The sequence below is a fragment of the Primulina eburnea genome, unplaced genomic scaffold, assembly GCF_022965805.1.
Source record: "Primulina eburnea isolate SZY01 unplaced genomic scaffold, ASM2296580v1 ctg564_ERROPOS167911, whole genome shotgun sequence".
Lineage (NCBI taxonomy): Eukaryota > Viridiplantae > Streptophyta > Magnoliopsida > Lamiales > Gesneriaceae > Primulina > Primulina eburnea.
In genome coordinates, this window is record NW_027331352.1 from 27,448 (window position 1) to 48,231 (window position 20,784).

At 36.9% G+C, this 20,784-nt stretch overlaps 1 protein-coding gene across 1 annotated transcript; it reads right to left on the reverse strand.

Annotated features, from left to right (window-relative positions):
* Window positions 1-3,108: 3,108 nt before the first annotated feature.
* On the reverse strand, window positions 3,109-3,561 carry LOC140821409 (uncharacterized). The gene has a single exon (XM_073181896.1). The coding sequence runs from the start codon at window positions 3,559-3,561 to the stop codon at window positions 3,109-3,111; it is 453 nt and encodes a 150-aa protein (XP_073037997.1).
* Window positions 3,562-20,784: the final 17,223 nt, after the last annotated feature.

Below are 20,784 nucleotides of genomic sequence, written 5' to 3' on the forward strand. Positions count from 1 at the left end.
GAAATAGGGACTGATACGTAAGTTTTCCTTCCGAAGAGCTACTGCTTTGTGTCGGAAATCCAATCTCTTGATTACGATTGCACATAACATATCATATATAAACACAAAACGAGGTGGGAATTCCAATAACTTTTACAGAGTACCCCCTAAAGAATCATTCACCTGGCTCCCTTTCTAATTCATGATCGATTTCTGCTTCTCAGGTACTGCCATACCCGGTATCCTACTCGTCTTTCATCAACCACAGGCTGTGCCTTCATTTGTATGGATCGTAGAAGCGCAGCCAAGTGGCAATTGTGATGAAGGTAATCGACCCTCTGCATCTGTGAACTAATGAAAGGGCTAGAAGCAAATCCAGCTACCTTTTGGCACTTGTATACGGGACATTCTCTGCCTGCGTATAAATGATCTCGTAATTATATCTCGAGTCATGATCAGAATAATCTGTAGAAATTTCATTCCTGGAATATAATAAAGAAATTCCCTTTGAGGGTGATGAACGAATTTCCTGATAAATACAGATACAACCATACGATTGTTTATCATCCTGCTATTGTAACTGTCCTGGGATGCCTGGTCTCTGCTGTATATGTATAAATTTAATTTACTGATCAAGGAAAAGAAAACTATTACCTGCTCTAACGAATAAATTTCACAGCTATACCAAGAGCTCACACACAAATATAGAATGAGGTCTGTTGGAGCACTACTCTGTACCTTTATCTCGTATGTTCTAGAAATAGATAATAAATTGGCCACAGAAGAGAACATCTATGAATCAATGTTTCCTCCCACATCCACTTTCTTACACCAGAGGTTGCAAGATTGTAACCTAGCAAAGCTGTGTCAAAACCTAGCTAGTGTGTTTGCACAAAATCTTTGGGCTTGTGTGTTAAAGATCATGGACTTGGCTTTGAAACTAAGATTCCAAACTCAAAAGAATATGATTGTCCAAATTTATATATACAATTCTCAAGTCGATGTGGTACATCAAACATCCTATCTCAAGCACATGAACATAATTCATCCGATGTGAAATATTTAACATACCATTTTCACGCCCTATTCATTTCCTGCGAATCTTTCTTCCCCCAACTCTTCTCGTTGTACCGAAGAATTATCTAGAATAATTCGTAAATCTAGATCGACTAATTGTTCTCGAAGAGCACTTGCACCATTGGGGATTTCTCGATTTTGGAATGTATCGAAGCCTTGGATAGAAAAAAAAAAGAAAAAAGGCATGCTGAGCAAAAAAAATATTGAGATATGATTCCGTCAAAATCGAATGTGAAAGTTTCTTTTCATCGGGCACAAATGGATACACCAAATAAATTAACAAGTTCTCACTTTCAAATTCTAGAAAATCCAAAAATAAAAAGTTATACGCATTACTCAAGTTCTCAGTTATACTAAAGAATATTTCATTTATTCCAGCTTCATAGCACACCATCTTCACGCCCAGAAACATCCGGATCGTGATGTCCATCTATATGTCACATCTAGAACACTCTTCTCACGTTCAGGAACTTACAGGACAATCCAACACATAACGGTGGAACTCGGGTTCAGTCCGACACAAAAGATACGTCACATCCAACACATAACGGCTCGGTCCAACATGAAGAGAAATATATTTTCTTTATTTAATTGATATAATTTCTTATCTTAAAAAATTTCTCTAATATTATCTTTCCTTGTTGATTTGATTGAGAATAATATTTAATTGTGGTTTTGTCTTTCTAGATAATTATGTTAAGATTTTATTGTGATATAATATTTTCCTTATATCTAATTTCATTCTTGATAAGATTGTGTGGAATATTGGGTTTGCCTTTTGTAGATATGATAAAGATATTGAAGATATGATATTATTAGTTTAACTCTTGATTTTGTAGATATCCTTGTAAAATAGGTTTCCTTGTGAAGATAAAGTATATGTCTATATATAAGATATCAGGACATCGATGCGGCTGCTCTCTCTTCTCAATCAATATACACGCACTGTGCACGTCATGGTTCTCATAGAAAAACATCCTACAAAGGCGTTGCTGTTTTGAAGAGGAGTCGTCCGTTTTGTTTTTCACTCTTCGCTTGGAGGTTTTCATGAATGCATAACTGATACACTTTTGCACGTCGAGATTTCAGAGACAAATAATTCTATAAAGACGTTGCTGTGTTTTGAAGAGTGTTGATCCCGTGTTGCTCTGAATGTTGTCAACATCTACAGACAACATCCGTAACGATGTTGACTGAAGATTACATATAATTGATCGTGTTTTTCTGGATCAAGTTTTGCTTTCTTGTTCACATTTTAATATTGTTGGTTGTTTTAGAAAGCTTTATTTTCTCAACTTGTTGAGGAAATTGATTTTTGTAATAATCACTAGTGATAGGTTTTTGTAATCGGTTTGATTTTCTAGTTATTAATTTTTGTCATAAGGCACCGCACAAGTATTTATACTTGTCCATATTTAATCTTGTTCATCTATTTATTTTAAAGTCAATTTGTGTTACGAACTTTAATGTTCCGCTGCATGTTGTCTCAGATGTTGTAACATCTGGAACAACACCTAATTCTAACAAAACACAAATTTATTATTTCACATCGCATACTGATATTTTTTTTAATTTTGGGATCTGTCAGACAAAATAATCCTTACACAACACATAAGATATGTGACATCTAACATACCACTCTCATGTTCAAAAAAATCTAGAGCATGAAGATTACATGATAGTCCAACACATGCTGGTGAAACATGAGCCCTGATATTATGTTAAGATCGTGGACTTGAGCATAACTTCACGCCAAAAACTAGTTCAAAGAAGGAAGATCGTTCAAGTTCATGTATACAACTAACACACGAGTGAAGTAAGTTCAATTTGAACTTGAAGCCATATTGTATCTCATCTCCTCTCCAATATTTCAAAGAGTCTCTCCATTCAACTTATATCAAGTAGTTTCGTTTGACGAAGATTAAAAAAAAATTGTTTATGCAATAATTAAGCAACAGAAATGAACTTGTTATTCAATATTGTATAGCTGAACACAAAAAGCATATGAGATGGAATCTATTTATATATGATTAGTATGCAGTTGCTGAACATTCACTGTAAGTAGTGCAAACACGACATTTGTCTCTGCAGCCTCATTTGCTCACGAAACTTGGCTATAAACTCCTCCGCTTTCAAATCAATTCCTTCTTCTTCTTCATCATCATCATCATCATGTTCTTCCTCCGACTCGAAATCAAATCTGACACACGAGATATTGGGCAACTTGAAGCGAAAGGACGAAGCGGGGCGATGCATTTTGATGTAGATCATGGGAGATTCATCGAAGGAGAATTGACGATCACCATAAATGAGTGCTCCTCCCTGCTGCTGCTGCTGCTGCTGTGAATGATGGATTCTTGAGATGATTCTTTGGTAGAAGATGGTCAAACCAATAGAGAGTTTGTCCCTGAACACGCCCCCTTTTCGTGCCCATAATAAAGCTAATCTGTGGGCAACCAGGAAGCTCTTTTTGAGCTTTTTGGAACGGTTCCGTTGAGTGTGCATGATCATAGAAGAAGATGGAAATTTCAAAGTAGGGAAGCAGAGTATTTATAGATTCATGCGTACGCGGAGGGTGTGCGTGTTTCTGTTTACCGAACTACCCCTGCATGCCCAATTCTTTAATCAACCATATGTACACTCTTACATTAGCAGTCCCACACACGGAAAACAACTGTATCGACGGGGAATTTGGCAGAAAATATGGTAAAACTTCCAAAACATTAATAATTAAATGAATCCAACAAATTATTTCTGGAGCAAGGAACGACCTAGGTCGTTTCTCACCTTCCAAGTCTTAAAAATCAAAATTTAATAGAGTAACTCTCTTGTGAGACGGTCTCACGAATCTTTATCTGTGAGACGGATCAACCCTACCGATATTCACAATAAAAAGTAATATTTTTTTATGAATGACCTAAATAAGATATCTTTCTCACAAAATACGACACGTGAGATCGTTTTAAACAAGTTTTTGCCAATTTAATATTGATGAGTTTGACATTTTGGTCATTGTTTAGCAAGCTAAGCAATCCCGTTATAACTTCAATCCAATCCAATGATTATTATTGGTTCAATTTTCACGCACATGAAACATAATACTTATTCAAACAACTTGTAAAATAAATTATTACAACTATTTATTGCCTAAATTTGTTGCTACTTTTTTTTAATCTAAATTTATTCAAACAACTTGTAAAATAAATTATTAACAACTATTTATTGCCTAAATTTGTTGCTAATTTTTTTTAATCTAAATTTGGTCACATGATCTTATAAACACTAAACGAGACTTGTGAGACACGGTGCAAATTAAATCTGGAAAGTAATTGTTATCCGGACATTGACTATGTCAAAGTATTTAGCCGTTGGGGCAATTATTGGGGTGTCAATTTGGATGGGTCGAGTGGGTTGGGTCGAGTTGAGTAATAGTAATATTCAAAAATTTCTACCTCCTCTCACATTCCTGTCGGGCCGGGGATGAGGGGCGCCTAAGGTGAACGATTTCACCTTTTGGAGCAATATTCAAAAATTTCTCAATGCGAACCCAACCCGAAAACTCTCAACTTGAATCTAAACCCGATCAACCCATCAATCTGTAACCCGATTTTGAATTTATTAAAGAAAATTAAATAATATTCAAATAATAATAATAATATTTAATTTAAACACATAAGAACAAAATATCTCTCGTATATATGATTTAAATTTGAAAGTTAAATTGTAGAAAAATAAAGTATATTTACTAAATCAAATAAACAATAATTTTAAAAATAAAAAATGTTCAAAATAAATATTAAATTATGAAAATTTATGATATAAATATACAATAAATATTTTTTCAGACATAAAATATATATAAAAATATAAACAATATTTTTTAAATATATTTTTTTAAAAAAAAATTAAATTTTCGGGTCAACCCGAGGTGATCCGAACCCAACTCAACTCAACCCAACCCGGTCATTTTTTCGGGTCAGCTCTCGGGTCCAACTCGATCTGACCCGAACCCGAAAACCCAAATCAAAACCTTATTTTTTTCGGGTTGAATCGTGTCAAGTTGATAGGTCGTGTCTGATTTTGACATTCCTAATTATTGTGAAGAAAAAAAACTATAATAATTGCCAGTAAAAACTCAATTCAATCCAATTTATTAAATCCAAGTTAATCGCAAAAACAAAAAGTGACTTTAGCACAGTAAGGTCGATGTTACATGTGAGAGCACTGTTTCTACATGGTTTGAATGAACAAGATTCACACACATGTGTGTTTTAAAAAAATTAGTGGACATCGTATATATGTGGCTAAATTTAAACCCTTGATTCTATCGTGGGATAATACATCTACATATAAGATGGAATCAATCTCTTAGCACCTGGCATCGGTTAACACAAAAACACTGGTTAATGGAAAAGCCTCGTTTACACAACCATTTCATTGGTTGAACCAGCGGGTCACTTTTAAAATATATATATTACTTTATATTAATTAAATTTGATATGGTATTAATTAATTGAGTTGACTCTCAGTAAAAACAAGAATAAAACACCCAAACCTATGTCGATCGAATAAAATAAACAAGACAAAGAGAAAAAGGAAAGAGATTTTTTTACATAAAATTTCAATCTACTATAAAATTAACTTTTTAATTTTAAGTGATTAGTCTTGTATACTACAAAGCTTAAAAAAAAAAAAAACATAAAGACACAAAAATGAATTATATGTTTGTGGGCAGATGAGATACTAACATTAAAATTGATTTGGAGATATGAGGTCCATAAATATCTTTAGGATAGTATTAATTCTGTCATGTTTGAAATGAAAAACTAGCGAAGATGATATTGAATTATAATTTGGAAAAAAAAAAACACTAATATTTGTGGTTGAGAATTTGAAAAGTTTTGCATTTACTTTTAACGTAAAAACTTTTGTAAGACGGTCTCACATGTCGTGTTTTGAGAGACAAATCTTTTATTTGGTATTCCATGAAAAAATATTACTTTTTATGCTAAGAATATTACTTTTTATTGTGAATATAGGTATGATTGATCCGTCTCACAGATAAAGATTTGTACGACCGTCTCACAATATATCTGCTCTATTCTTAAATTTTATTCAATTTGTTTGGCCCAAATATTGAAAACCCACCAACTATAAATGCCTGTAGAATATGAGAAGAGCCCCATAGACAAGCCCAGGAAGGGATCAATTGAGGACCACGATGCGAGGAGTTGAGCCACGACCCAACGTGAGTGATCGTGGAATATGGTGGAAACTTTCCTGTGGAGTGTGACAAAAGCAGATGGAGGAATCAGAAAGTGAACGACAAATCAATCCAACAAATCTACAGCAAAAACTCTGCAGAATTCCTTATCAAATTTATGCAAAATTTCTTTTATTTTCTCTGTTGTTTATTGCCATTTCCAGCAAGCGTTTCTATAGATTTTAACAATGTCCATCCAAGTCTTATGTGAAAGCTTTGTTCGAATTTATAACGGCATAATAAATATTGATGTTGCTTATGAATTCCTCCTTTAATTTCATTATAATTCTCATTTCACGTTTTTATTTTTGGAGCCATTTCGAAGGAATTAGAACAAACGGTCGAACCGATATTCGCAACGCTTGGTAAACGAAGTCAGATTAATTCACATTTGGCACGAACACGTGCCTGGCACGCCCGCAAATTTCGTGACAAACAAGTTGGCACGCCCGGTGGGACCAAATGCCTCTAAAGCGTACTGAGAAGAATGAGGGAATTGAAAGGGGATCGGTTACGGTGACCGGAAGCGCAACGAAAGTTTAAAAAAAAAACAAATTTTTATAGAAAATTTCGGCCACCCCTCAAATTTCATGTAGCAAATACAAAAACACAACTATGTCATACATAGGGTGTAAGAAAATCGTTACCTATCAATCTTAAAAGATTGATGATGGCTCCAACTTAGTTGATATACAACTAAGCTCTTCAATGGCAAGACAATCTTCAAGCTTCCTTTGAGCCCACCTTGCTCAAATATTAAGCCCACCACCAACTAGCTAGAACCACTCTAATTTTGCACTAGAAAAATTAGAGCATTTTTCAAAGAGAAGTATTTTTCATTCCTCAACACTTGAAGAAGAAAAATGAGAGAAAAACTTGAGAGAATTAGAGAGGATTTCGGCCATTACTATGTAAGAATGGGGGGAGGGAGACTTGTCTTGGTCTTGCAAAAAGTAGAGACAAAAGTAGCATGCCAAGCCTTGATATTTGAAAAAGTTGTCTCCAACCCTTCACCTCCCATGCATGCATATTATATGATTTTTATCAAAATAAAAATCATGGACTAAATTTAATTATCTCAAACATATTTGAGACTAATTAAACATTACTTGAATTTACGCAAGTCCCACTAGTTAAATAATTAATTTAAATTGAGCTCTACAAGACTCAATATAATTTAATTAATTCAACACTTGAATTAATTTAATTATTTGGACTCTACTAGGTCCACTAGTGTTTAATTAATTCAACACTTGAATTAATTTAATTTAGTCCATAATAATATCTATGAAAATCACAATTTTCAAATACATTATTCACTTGGCCAAATTTTAATTTAGGAACACTTCCATAAATCAAAATTTACATTTCTCTCATAGAAGTCATACTTCTATTTTTCTTTACACTTATAAACTCATTTATAAGTCGTTCAACACATTGAACTAGTTTCTCCTTTATAGAAGTCATACTTCCAATTTTCCTTACGCTTGTAAACTCCTTTATAAGCCGTTCAACACATTGAACTATTTTTACTTCTCAACGGGATCTAGAAAGCCAGCACTTGTGTGGCCCTCAATGGTTCATTGATACAACTAGCCGTGGGTTCACATCTCCATGTGATTCGGACTAAACATGTCCTTATATGAGCATACCCCAATTGCTCCATTCTTACTTATCAACCCTTTGATAACAAGAACGTCAGAACTCAAGTCTGACATTACCCAACCAACCATGTTAAACGCCTAGCAACATCGCTTACATGATTCCCTAGGTATCAAATGATAGTGCCTGCAAGAACCATTCAATTATGGTTAGCGTACAGTACGGTCCCTTCAACTCATATATCCCGATCGATTAGACAACCATTGGTTTATCGAGAGTTGTCAATGAATCGATACTATGTGTCATGTCGTAGTTGCATCAATGGTGTAATCTATGAAACCCCTTTCATAATTACAACCATACTCTGGCAAGAGATTTCAACCTACATACACATGATAACACATAGGATATTCATACCCGAAGGTAAGCAGTGAATCTCCGACTACAATGCATCGACTCCTATATGTTTCGACAGAACACCCAACCTTGCCACCTGATGACCCCATGAGAGTCGGTAAACAAGTCAAAGTGTAATTCTAGCACATAGAGTCTCAATGTTGTCCCGGGTCATAAGGACTAATGGTGTACAACCATAAACTAGGACGTTTCCACTCGATAAGTGAGAACCACTTGGAAAGTCCTTTAATGGAGGGTTGTTCAATGCACTCTACCAGGAGCACCTATCTGCATGCTTAGACATCACAATGTCCCCTACCAATGAAACATGGTACTCACATCGCAGATACTAGTCTCTAACTCGAGCGGCCTATATCCTTCTTAGTGGCGGCTGAATCGACTAGGAACCGTTTAGAATATACAGTATTACAAATATGAGTTTCATGATACTCATCATATGAGCATCTCATATTCTTTCTACTATTTGTATATTCAAGGGCTTTATCTATGCAACTAGCATGGGTATACAGATAAAGATGTGCCAAAATAATAATTTCAAATATTACTAAAATAAAGACTGCTTATACATAGAGTTTCATTGTGAACACTCGGCCAACACTTGGCTCGACGGGCACCTACTCTAACAATCTCCCACTTGCACTAGAGCCAACTACCCGTATGCTTTAAACCCATTGATTCGCGATGCATCTCGAATAATGGTCCAGGTAAAGGCTTAGCTAGTGGATCAACAACATTGTCTGCGGAGCCGACTATGTCAATAGACACTTCTTCCTCTTTCCACAATCTCTTCGAGGATGTGGTACTTACTCAATACATGTTTGGACTTCTGATGAGACCTTGGCTCCTTTGCTTGAGCTAAAGCTCCCGTGTTGTCACACAACACCGGGACAGGAGCAACTCCATTAGGAATGACGTCCAACTCTTAGACGAAATTCCTTATCCAAACAGCCTCCCTTGTTGCATCTGATGCAACAATGTATTCGGCCTCTGTGCTGTAATCCGCAGTATTGTCTTGCTTGGAACTCTTCCAAGAGACAGCAGCACCATTGAGCATGAATACAAACCCAGAGGTTGACTTCGAGTCATCGATATCGCTTTGGAAGCTAGAGTCGGTATAGCCTTCTAATTTCAGTTCTTCACCCCCATAGACCAAGAACAATTTATTGGTCCTTCTCAACTACTTGATGATGTCTTTCACAGCTTTCAGGTGTGGAAGACCAGGGTTCGATTGATATCTACTCACTACACTTAGTGCGAAAACCACGTCAGGACGTGTAGATATCATCTCATACATGATGCTACCAATTGCCGAAGCATACGGAATGCGTGTCATCGCCACTATCTCTGCATCAGTCTTGGTAGACAGACTTGGATAGGGACACGCCATGCCACATTGGTAGATGTCCTCTCTTGGACTCACCCATCGAGAACCGCTTCAGATGGTATCAATGTATGTGGACTGGGTGAGATCAAGCAATCTTTTCGATCTATCTCTATAGATCTGTATCCCAATACAAAAGATGCTTCACCCAAGTCCTGCATCGAGAACTTACTCGCTAACCATATCTTAGTTGATTGCAACATTCCTACATCATTCCCAATGAGTAGAATGTCATCAACATACAACACCAGGAATGTCACAGCACTCCCACTGACCTTCTTATACATACAGGGTTCCTCATGATTCTTAGCAAAACCAAACTCTTTGAATGTTCTGTCGAATCTGAGGTTCCAACTCCTAGATGCCTGCTTTAGACCATAAATAGATCTTTGAAGTTTGCATACCATATGCTCACTTCCGATAGATGTAAACCCTTCGGGTTGAGACATGTAAATCTCTTCCTTAATATCCCCATTAAGAAAGGCTGTCTTAACATCCATCTGTCATATCTCATAGTCATACCATGCATCTATGGCTAGCAATATCCTTATGGACTTGAACATTGCAACTGGAGAAAAGGTTTCCTCAAAGTCAACTCCTTGTCTTTGAGTATATCATTTTGCCACCAATCGCGCCTTGAAGGTCAATACCTTCCCATCCGCCCCAAGTTTCCTCTTGTAAATCCATTTACACCCTATGGAACAATTCCCTCAGGTGGATCCACGAGATTCCACACTTGGTTCGAATGTATGGAATTCATCTCAGATTCCATTGCTTTAAGCCATTTTTGATGAATCGACATCAGATAATGCTTCCTTGAAGGTCCTTGGATCACATCCATGGATAGGCTCATCATGGCCCTCTTCAAGAAGCAGACCATACCTCATAGGTGGTCTCGAGACTCTCTCGGATCTTCTTGGAGCTTGTATCTTTTCACTTGGCTCTTCGGGTGTGGGTTTCTATAATTGTGGGTGTCTCTCGAACCTCTTCGAGTTCTATCATCTCGCCTTTTCTATCTAATAGAAATTTTTTTCCAAAAAGGTTGCATTCCTAGAAACAAACACTTTTGTTTCTTGGGGATGATAGAAGTAGTATCCAATCGAATTCATTGGATATCCCACAAATTAGCATAAAAATGGATCGACTATCCAATTTATCTCCCACTACCTGCTTCATAAGCAGGGAACCCCCATATTCTAAGATAAGAATACTTAAAGGTCTTACCCATCCATATCTCATATGGTGTATGCCTTTGAATGGATATTTAGTGGAATATCTTTTAATTTTAAGTTATAGAGATCGTTTTTCAAGTTCTCAAGTACTAATTAAACATTCATTCTTGTAAATGTTGCAAACACCTTTGCTAAATAGACAAGAATATCCATCTTTATCACAATAGAAATGAAAATAATGTTCTTCACCAAAAGGGTACAAACAAAACATCTCTTAAAAATTAACTTAAAATCATTGTTCAACAATAAGTAAACATTTCTTAAGGTCTGGGCAGCAACTCTTGCTCCATTGCCCATCCTCAAGAAGGTCACACCTTCCCTAAGCTTCCTACTTCTTCCCATCATCTGCAACACATTACAGAGATGTGATCAACATTTGGTATCCAATACCCAAGAAGTAGAGTTAACTGAAATGTTTACTTCAATGTAGAACATACCATTTCCAGAACTTTTCTGGGCAAGATATTCTTTGCAATTTCGCCTCCAATGTCCAGGCTTCTTGCAGTGATGACAAACATCACTAGTTTTGTCAGCCTTAACTGGTGTGGCTACCACAACGGGATTCAGAGATTGCCTCAACAAGGGCACGTTCTTCTTGGGACGTTGGAAAGAACTCTTCTTTCCCTTCCCATGTGGATCAATCTTCGTACCAGATGAAGAACCCACATAAAGAACCAACTTCTCTTTCTTGATGGTTGATTCAAACGTAACAAGCATATTCACCAACTCCTCAAGGGTCTGCTCCATCTTGTTCATGTTGAAGTTAACCACAAAAGGATCAAATGAGCTAGGCAATGATAACAGCAACACGTCGGTGGTCAACTCCGAAGGCAAGATCATATCCATGCCAACGAGCTTATCCACGAGCCCAATCAACTTCAGGCCATGCTCATGACCGAGGCCCCATCTCGCATGCGCATAGTGATCAGCTCCTTGACGGTAGCATGCCTAAGAGGCCGAGTCTACTCACCAAAGAGCTCTTTGAGGTGCTTATGAATGTCAGCAGCATTCTTTGCATCCTCAAAACGCCTCTGCAGCTCATCATTCATAGAAGTCAGCATATAACACCTGGCTATCAAGTCATGGTCACACCATTCCTTGTAAGCCTGCAATTCCTCAAGGATTTCAGTCAGTCGGAGCCTCAACAGGGGGCGACTCAGTCAGTGTATATGCTACCTTTTCCGAATTCAAGACGATTTTCAGGTTTCTTAGCCAAGTGAGGTAATTAGGTCCAGTTAATATGTGTTTGTCGAGTATTACGGATATCGGATTGCGAATCGATGACATTGTCAATTTGTACTGAAAAGTAAAAACAGATAAATGTTGATGACTATTTTAAAATATTTAGTAAGATATTAAGTTTGGACTTTTACTTCATAAATATTTGCTCCCACTGTTTTGACATATTTCACTACCCTCTAGTGAAAACGGGAAACTCCTTTCCTCAGTAGGTACGTAAGGTCCAATTAGCGAATAATGATCCCGAATAATATCAGCCAACCACAATTCCTAAAAGATAGTTTCCAATTGCATCACAATGCAACCCTCTACGTAAACTTTTGTCTCACGTTTGATTAGGACCCAATAATATGACGTCGTTCATCTTCACGTGTCAAGCCTTACCCATCGATGTTGAACCTTAATGGACGGTCGCCAAGAGTTCCCTCAATAATATGAGCCGAAGTCATGGGAGTTCCACGTAGTTCACATCACCATGTCAAATAGGATGTCACAGCTTTCCGGTACTAAGGGCCCCCCCAATAATATGAGCCGAGCCCCGAGCTACGGGTAGCGATTCAGTCATGCACCCATTTGTCGATGGAAGACATGGAAATTATAAACAAATTTATAACTCCCCTTTTCGGGCTTGATATTAATTTTGAATCTTATTCAAAATGAGGGTTTTTAATTTTGAAAGGTCTCATCATTAATTTTATTTTAAAAGCTCGCCATGTTTGATCGTATGTTTGCCGGATTCATGCAACTTTGTTACTATCATAATAATAACGCACATACTCATTATTTATAACATATCATGCATATAGTATAAACAGTAAACAAAACAAGGATGATCAATCGCCCCAATACTAACGGACCGTGTGAGCTAAACACGGGCCTAGGTCCAATCCTAGGGAAATGCACGGGATGCAAATGCAACTATTACATAAGCTTCCAATATTTACATGTCTTCGATCTTCATAATCATCATGGCCACCATCTTCCAATCTTGATCATCTACTATACTAATATTTACAAATAAATATCCATGGCAAATAGGGATACATCTCATGGGGGTGGGAACGGGCCATAAACCAAGCCCACTTTATAAATTGATAATTATTACAATCATTCAACACAAATATCCATAGCATACACCTAGCAAATTGGGCTTGGGCTTTTGATCATCCTTCATGCATAATATCACATATCATACACCATCAATTAATTATCACAATAATTAATTGATCAAATATTATATATCTTGATCCAATCACTAACCGCCACGATTATAAACTAAATTAACAAAGTATACAAACACCTTTGTCTACTTTCAAATTAATTTATTTAGAACCGAATTTCTTGTAAATCACCATTTACTATAAATATTTAAAGTCCAACTTAAAATATTTATTTTATGAGAAAAATTTGCAACTTTTGTAATTTTAAACTTAAGGGCCCAAAAACTTATTTTTCACCAAAAACATTTTTGGCCAATTTAAAATTCACAAACATGTTAGCCATCCAATGGACCCAACAACTCAAGGCCCATGACACATTTGATATTCCAAAACACTTTTGGAAACCCTAGTCTTCATCGCCGTCGCCGGAGCTCTGTCGCCGGATTCCGGCCAACATGCCAAATTTTTTTTTTTTATTTTCGAAAGGGGCTGTTCGGGAAGCCCCTCGGGCTGCCCTAGCTGCCCAAAATGGGCAGCCCCGGGCTGCCCGACACGGGCAGCAACATGCTGCCCGAATTCCCCATTGTCATGCCTTGATTTTTGTTGCAAATTTCATTCTCATGCGTTTAGAAATCAATCTCAATATAATATCTTGTATTTGCTACACAAAATCGTAACCATAGCTCGGATACCACTTGAAAGAGGATCGGTTACGGTGACCGGAAGCGCAACGGAAGTTTAAAAAAAAACAAATTTTTATAGAAAATTTCGGCCACCCCTCAAATTTCATGTAGCAAATACAAAAACACAACTATGTCATACATAGGGTGTAAGAAAATCGTTACCTATCAATCTTAAAAGATTGATGATGGCTCCAACTTAGTTGATATACAACTAAGCTCTTCAATGACAAGACAATCTTCAAGCTTCCTTTGAGCCCACCTTGCTCAAATATTAAGCCCACCACCAACTAGCTAGAACCACTCTAATTTTGCACTAGAAAAATTAGATCATTTTTCAAAGAGAAGTATTTTTCATTCCTCAACACTTGAAGAAGAAAAATGAGAGAAAAACTTGAGAGAATTAGAGAGGATTTCGGCCATTGCTATGTAAGAATAGGGGGGAGGGAGACTTGTCTTGGTCTTGCAAAAAGTAGAGACAAAAGTAGCATGCCAAGCCTTGATATTTGAAAAAGTTGTCTCCAACCCTTCACCTCCCATGCATGCATACTATATGATTTTTATCAAAATAAAAACCATGGACTAAATTTAATTATCTCAAACATATTTGAGACTAATTAAACATTACTTGAATTTACCCAAGTCCCACTACTTAAATAATTAATTTAAATTGAGCTCTACAAGACTCAATATAATTTAATTAATTCAACACTTGAATTAATTTAATTATTTGGACTCTACTAGGTCCACTAGTGTTTAATTAATTCAACACTTGAATTAATTTAATTTAGTCCATAATAATGTCTATGAAAATCACAATTTTCAAATACATTATTCACTTGGCCAAATTTTAATTTAGGAACACTTCCATAAATCAAAATTTACATTTCTCTCATAGAAGTCATACTTCTATTTTTCTTTACACTTATAAACTCATTTATAAGTCGTTCAACACATTGAACTAGTTTCTCCTTTATAGAAGTTATACTTCCAATTTTCCTTACGCTTATAAACTCCTTTATAAGCCGTTCAACACATTGAACTATTTTTACTTCTCAACGGGATCTAGAAAGCCAGCACTTGTGTGGCCCTCAATGGTTCATTGATACAACTAGCCGTGGGTTCACATCTCCATGTGATTCAGGACTAAACATGTCCTTATATGAGCATACCCCAATTGCTCCATTCTTACTTATCAACCCTTTGATAACAAGAACGTCAGAACTCAAGTCTGACATTACCCAACCAACCATGTTAAACGCCTAGCAACATCGCTTACATGATTCCCTAGGTATCAAATGATAGTGCCTGCAAGAACCATTCAATTATGGTTAGCGTACAGTACGGTCCCTTCAACTCATATATCCCGATCGATTCGACAACCATTGGTTTATCGAGAGTTGTCAATGAATCGATACTATGTGTCATGTCGTAGTTGCATCAATGGTGTAATCTATGAAACCCCTTTCATAATTACAACCATACTCTGGCCAGAGATTTCAACCTACATACACATGATAACACATAGGATATTCATACCCGAAGGTAAGCGGTGAATCTCCGACTACAATGCATCGACTCCTATGTGTTTCGACAGAACACCCAACCTTGCCACCTGATGACCCCATGAGAGTCGGTAAACAAGTCAAAGTGTAATTCTAGCACATAGAGTCTTAATGTTGTCCCGGGTCATAAGGACTAATGGTGTACAACCATAAATTAGGACGTTTCCACTCGATAAGTGAGAACCACTTGGAAAGTCCTTTAATGGAGGGTTGTTCAATGCACTCTACCAGGAGCACCTATCTGCATGTTTGGACATCACAATGTCCCCTACCAATGAAACATGGTACTCACATCGCAGATACTAGTCTCTAACTCGAGCGGCCTATATCCTTCTTAGTGGCGGCTGAATCGACTAGGAACCGTTTAGAATATACAGTATTACAAATATGAGTTTCATGATACTCATCATATGAGCATCTCATATTCTTTCTACTATTTGTATATTCAAGGGCTTTATCTATGCAACTAGCATGGGTATACAGATAAAGATGTGCCAAAATAATAATTTCAAATATTACTAAAATAAAGACTGCTTATACATAGAGTTTCATTGTGAACACTCGGCCAACACTTGGCTCGACGGGCACCTACTCTAACAGGAATTCCTCCATCACAGGGGAAAGTTCATCGCTCACTGGAAGAAGAAACTGATGCAGATGGAAGAACTGTTGAAAGACTTGTTCACCAGTTCGAGGAGGAGACTATGAAGGAATGAATTGCTATTTCTGGTGGTGATGGACCTTCACTGAACTTTATGTTGGCCATGGAGAAAAACATCCGCAGTGATCTCAGAGAAATGACCCAAACTTTCGCTACTGTTATGATGGAATTTGTGGCGGAAGTGAAGGAATGGAGGAAGTCTGCAAAAAGAGAGGCTGTTACAACAGAAAATGTTGAACTTCAAGAAACTGACGTTAAATGGCTAAAAGATCAAGGCCAAGGATCAGGGGTTTCTCAAGCAGGTGAAAGTCGCCGCTTGGGGGAGGCATTGATTCCTCAATCTGCCAAGGAAGGAAGATATACTCCTCTGCACAAAAGGGACGAGGAGTTGGGGTTGAAATTCCAGAATTGCAATAACAGTAAACAAATGGCTGCTAATATGTTCTCTGTGACATCTCCTAACTCACATCCAGGGATGTATGGTGATGGGGGAATGCATGGGTGTTCAGTTCCAGGTTCGGGGAATAACACTCGGGGGGCAAATTATTTCCCGCACCCATTGCGAAAAACTCCAGTCTTGGACTCCGAGACTGTACATGATATTATTCAAGAGTTGTATGGCCCGGGAGTGAGGCCATTCAATAGACCAGAGTTTCATAATCCATATCCCGATGTTGTTGATCGTGAAAATCCTTATCCACGAGGATATCACATTTCAGACTTTACTTTATACTCGGGGGAAGACCGTCAATCTAACGTGGAACATGTGGCGAGGTTTACAATACAGTGTGGGGAACTAGCAAATTTGGATAATTTTTCCAACTACAAGTTACATTTTTTTCCTAATTCATTGACTAGTACTGCTTTTATTTGGTATGCCACACTGCCTCGGAAAATGATGTTTGAGGTAAAGGAGAACAAGACAGATACTTTTCATGGAAAAGACCGCTGTCACAGTGGAGATGATATGTATTATAGTGGGAGGAATATGAGGTACAGTAGGGGATCCATGGCCAAAAGGCCGGAGAACTAGCACCTCGGAAAGGTTTCATTTCATGGGTCAATAAATGGCGAGGGGAGGAGTGACCAACAGTCATTCGAGAAGCTAATACAGAGGCCACCATCTCGACACCGATAATAGATATGAAAGAAAATCTCGTTTTGTTATTCCTCCCAGAGCAATCCCCAATGGTGTATGGAAACGGGTGGAGCATCCAAAGTTCCCAAAACTGATTTCTCGGACCCAAAAACGACGTTTGTTGAGAAAAAAAGCTGTTGAGCGCAGATCTAAGGTGGAGGAATCATTCAAAGAAAAGAAAATATTTGAGGAGGAATATGGAGGTAGCAAGGAGAAAGAGTTACAAATGGAGGATTTAATCTTAGCTCCGGCTCAGATGAAAGATCGACAGCCGGAGACTGATGTTTTATAAAGATGGAATAGATGAGAAGTATTGTACAAAGTAGGCTGGATAGCCACTTTGGCTAATTTTGAGATATTGACTCGTAGAATGTTTCTGTAATATGCGAGGAATAAGCTTTTAAGCCATTCCCCGCTGAACTTGTTTGCAAATAGTGATGGACCATGTGAATAAATAAAAAGAAAATTTGCTCATGGAATCCTTGCAGCTGATGTGATTTTAATAGAATAATGTGTTGTCTTGATAGCCGAATTGATGACGTATAGAGCACGTTTATTACATATTTCGATACTTTGATAGTGTTTGGAAAGTATTGGTAATAACATGTTGTGATAATATTGAAGAAAACAGGCTATTTAGCAGTTGTTCTTAATTTATTTTATAGAAATCTGGGCAGAGTTTCCCCTGTAACGTGACATCCCAGAAATACAAATACATGAAAACAAATTCCAAGCAGCATGTATAAGGTAAACAACATGTTTCCAACAACAAAGTTTGGCTTTCAAACCACTTTCCCAACTCTACACATCATAAAAGACACTTGCCAAACAATGGCAAACAAGTGCAAAAAGTACACCTACTGTCCCTAGCCTACATATTTTTTTTCCTTTCAATATGTTTGACACTCTATACATATATGTTCAACCGCTGACAGAGATATTCATTAAAGCTTGGCAATTTTCTTTTGGATTGGCCAGCGGCACTACCATGAGGATTTTTCATCTCCATTTATCTTTAAGGTACTTCCTTGCTCAAATATTCGATTCCTCCAACCACGTTTCCTGAAAAATAAATGAGAACCACATGAGATATAATGGAGTGTTGATCAACAAAACTATGCTTTGTGTGCGCTATATGTTGTCATTGATGTGGCACTTGTCATTTCTTTGTGAGATTGAATGAATCTTGCCATTTTTGAGTTTATGGCTTGCCAAAAATCCAAAAAATGGGATCTCATCCTCCGTGAATTTGGTGGAGCATTACAATTCCTTGTGCTGGTGCATTTCTTGTAAGTACATGGAAGATTATATAAGTTGCACAAGTTATAAACCAAGCTCTGAATATGCACAACAAGGAAGTTGCTCTGTTGAGGTGCAAGCAGTGAGCTCGAGTGACATAATTAATGATGGTCCGGAGAAATTGTTGGAAGCTTCTGAAATAGTGGAAAAGTCCCAAGAGGAAGAATGTGCAAATTAAGAAATGCCGATTTCAAGAAACATGTTGGAAAATATTGAAGACGTTGACGGTGATGCTCTCTGAGATATTTTTATAAGGCAAGATGTCTCAAAATTGGAGGAATATGTGAGGAAGCACTACAAGGAGTTCAGACACATCTATGTGAATCCCTTGCCACAAGTGTTGCAAGGTGTTGCTCATCAAAAAACTCATTCAAACATAGACACAAACACCTTGAGTGCAGTATGAAATATGGCAAATTCTACAATGTTTTTGTGATGGAGGATTGAAAAAAATGGTGAATATACATACCTTGAGAAGATGTGGCTTGATGTAAAGGAGATTGATGATGACAATTTTCAGAAACTTGAATGGTATAACAAAGGCGATGTAATCGGCGATTTCTGTTGGAAGATCGATGAGAGTCGATGGAGATTTGGGGGAAGGGAATGAGGAAGAAAGAGATAAGGATGAGGTTCAGGGAAATCACACTCGGATCTAACATGTTGGAGGAAGAACATGCATTATAACTGTCAATTCTTCTTCAGATCCATAGAACCAATCTTTTCAAAACCATATGACTGTACGCTGAGCTTTAATAGCTAGAAGACCAAACAAAGTAGTCAAATGGCCCACTGGACCAAATTAGCCAAATAGCCAAAATGGGCCAAATTTGTCATTGGCCCAAATTGGCTAGGAGGGCAGTTGTTTGGCCCAAATATTGAAAACCCACCAATTATAAATGCCTGTAGAATATGAGAAGAGCCCAATAGACAAGCCCAGGAAGGGATCAATTGAGGACCACGATGCCAGGAGTTGAGCCACGACCCAACGTGAGTGATCGTGGAATATGGTGGAAACTTCCCTGTGGAGTGTGACAAAAGCAGATGGAGGAATCAGAAAGTGACCGACAAATCAATCCAACAAATCTACAGCAAAAACTCTGCAGAATTCCTTATCAATTTTATGCAAAATTTCTCTTATTTGCTCTGTTGTTTATTGCCATTTCCAGCAAGCGTTTTTATAGATTTTAACAATGTCCATCCAAGTCTCATGTGAAAGCTTTGTTCGAATTTATAACGGCATAATAAATATCGATGTTGCTTATGAATTACTCCTTTAATTTCATTATATTTCTCATTTCACGTTTTTATTTTTGGAGCCATTTCGAGTGAATTAGAACAAACGGCCGAATCGAGATTCGCAACGCTTGGTAAACGAAGTCAGATTAATTCACATTTGGTATGAACACGTGCCTGGCACGCTCGCAAATTTCGTGACAAACACAATCTATTGATTAAGTTGATAAAATTAAATTTATGATTAAAAAACTAAAAATCGATTCTAAACATATAATCTTATTTTAAACCCACTGCTTAAAAATTGACCATAACACTTTTCAAGTTTTTTAAACATTCTTAAAATTAGTATTGTGACGAACGCAACTATGATATCAAGAAATTAACATACTAATAATATAAGTTTTATAAATATATAAGTGAGATTGTTTTAAAATAGAGTAGGTCTCATGTGAGACCGTCTCACGGATCTCAATCTGTGAGACGGATCAACCCTACCCATATTCACCATAAAAAATAATACCCTTAGCATAAAAAGTAATACTTTTTCATGGATTACCCAAATATAGATCTGTCTCACAAAATATGACCCGTAAGACCGTCTCACACAAGTTTTTGTCTTTAAAATATAACAAATATCAATGAAATCATAAATTGAAAAAATAAAGATGGAAATACCAATATACCACTTTAAAAAAATCATTCTAATAATTTTTATTTAGTTGTCATAATATCATAAGAAATTGATGAAAATTTTGTGAAAAATAAAAAATAAAATAAAATAATGTGTGTTTTAAATGACAGACAAATAAAATTAAGAATATTCTTTGATTGGTGTTATATCAAATAAAATAT

Coding starts and splice junctions, on each gene's coding strand:
- LOC140821409 (XM_073181896.1), bottom strand. CDS start 3,561: ATGCACACTCAACGGAACCGTTCCAAAAAGCTCAAAAAGAGCTTCCTG.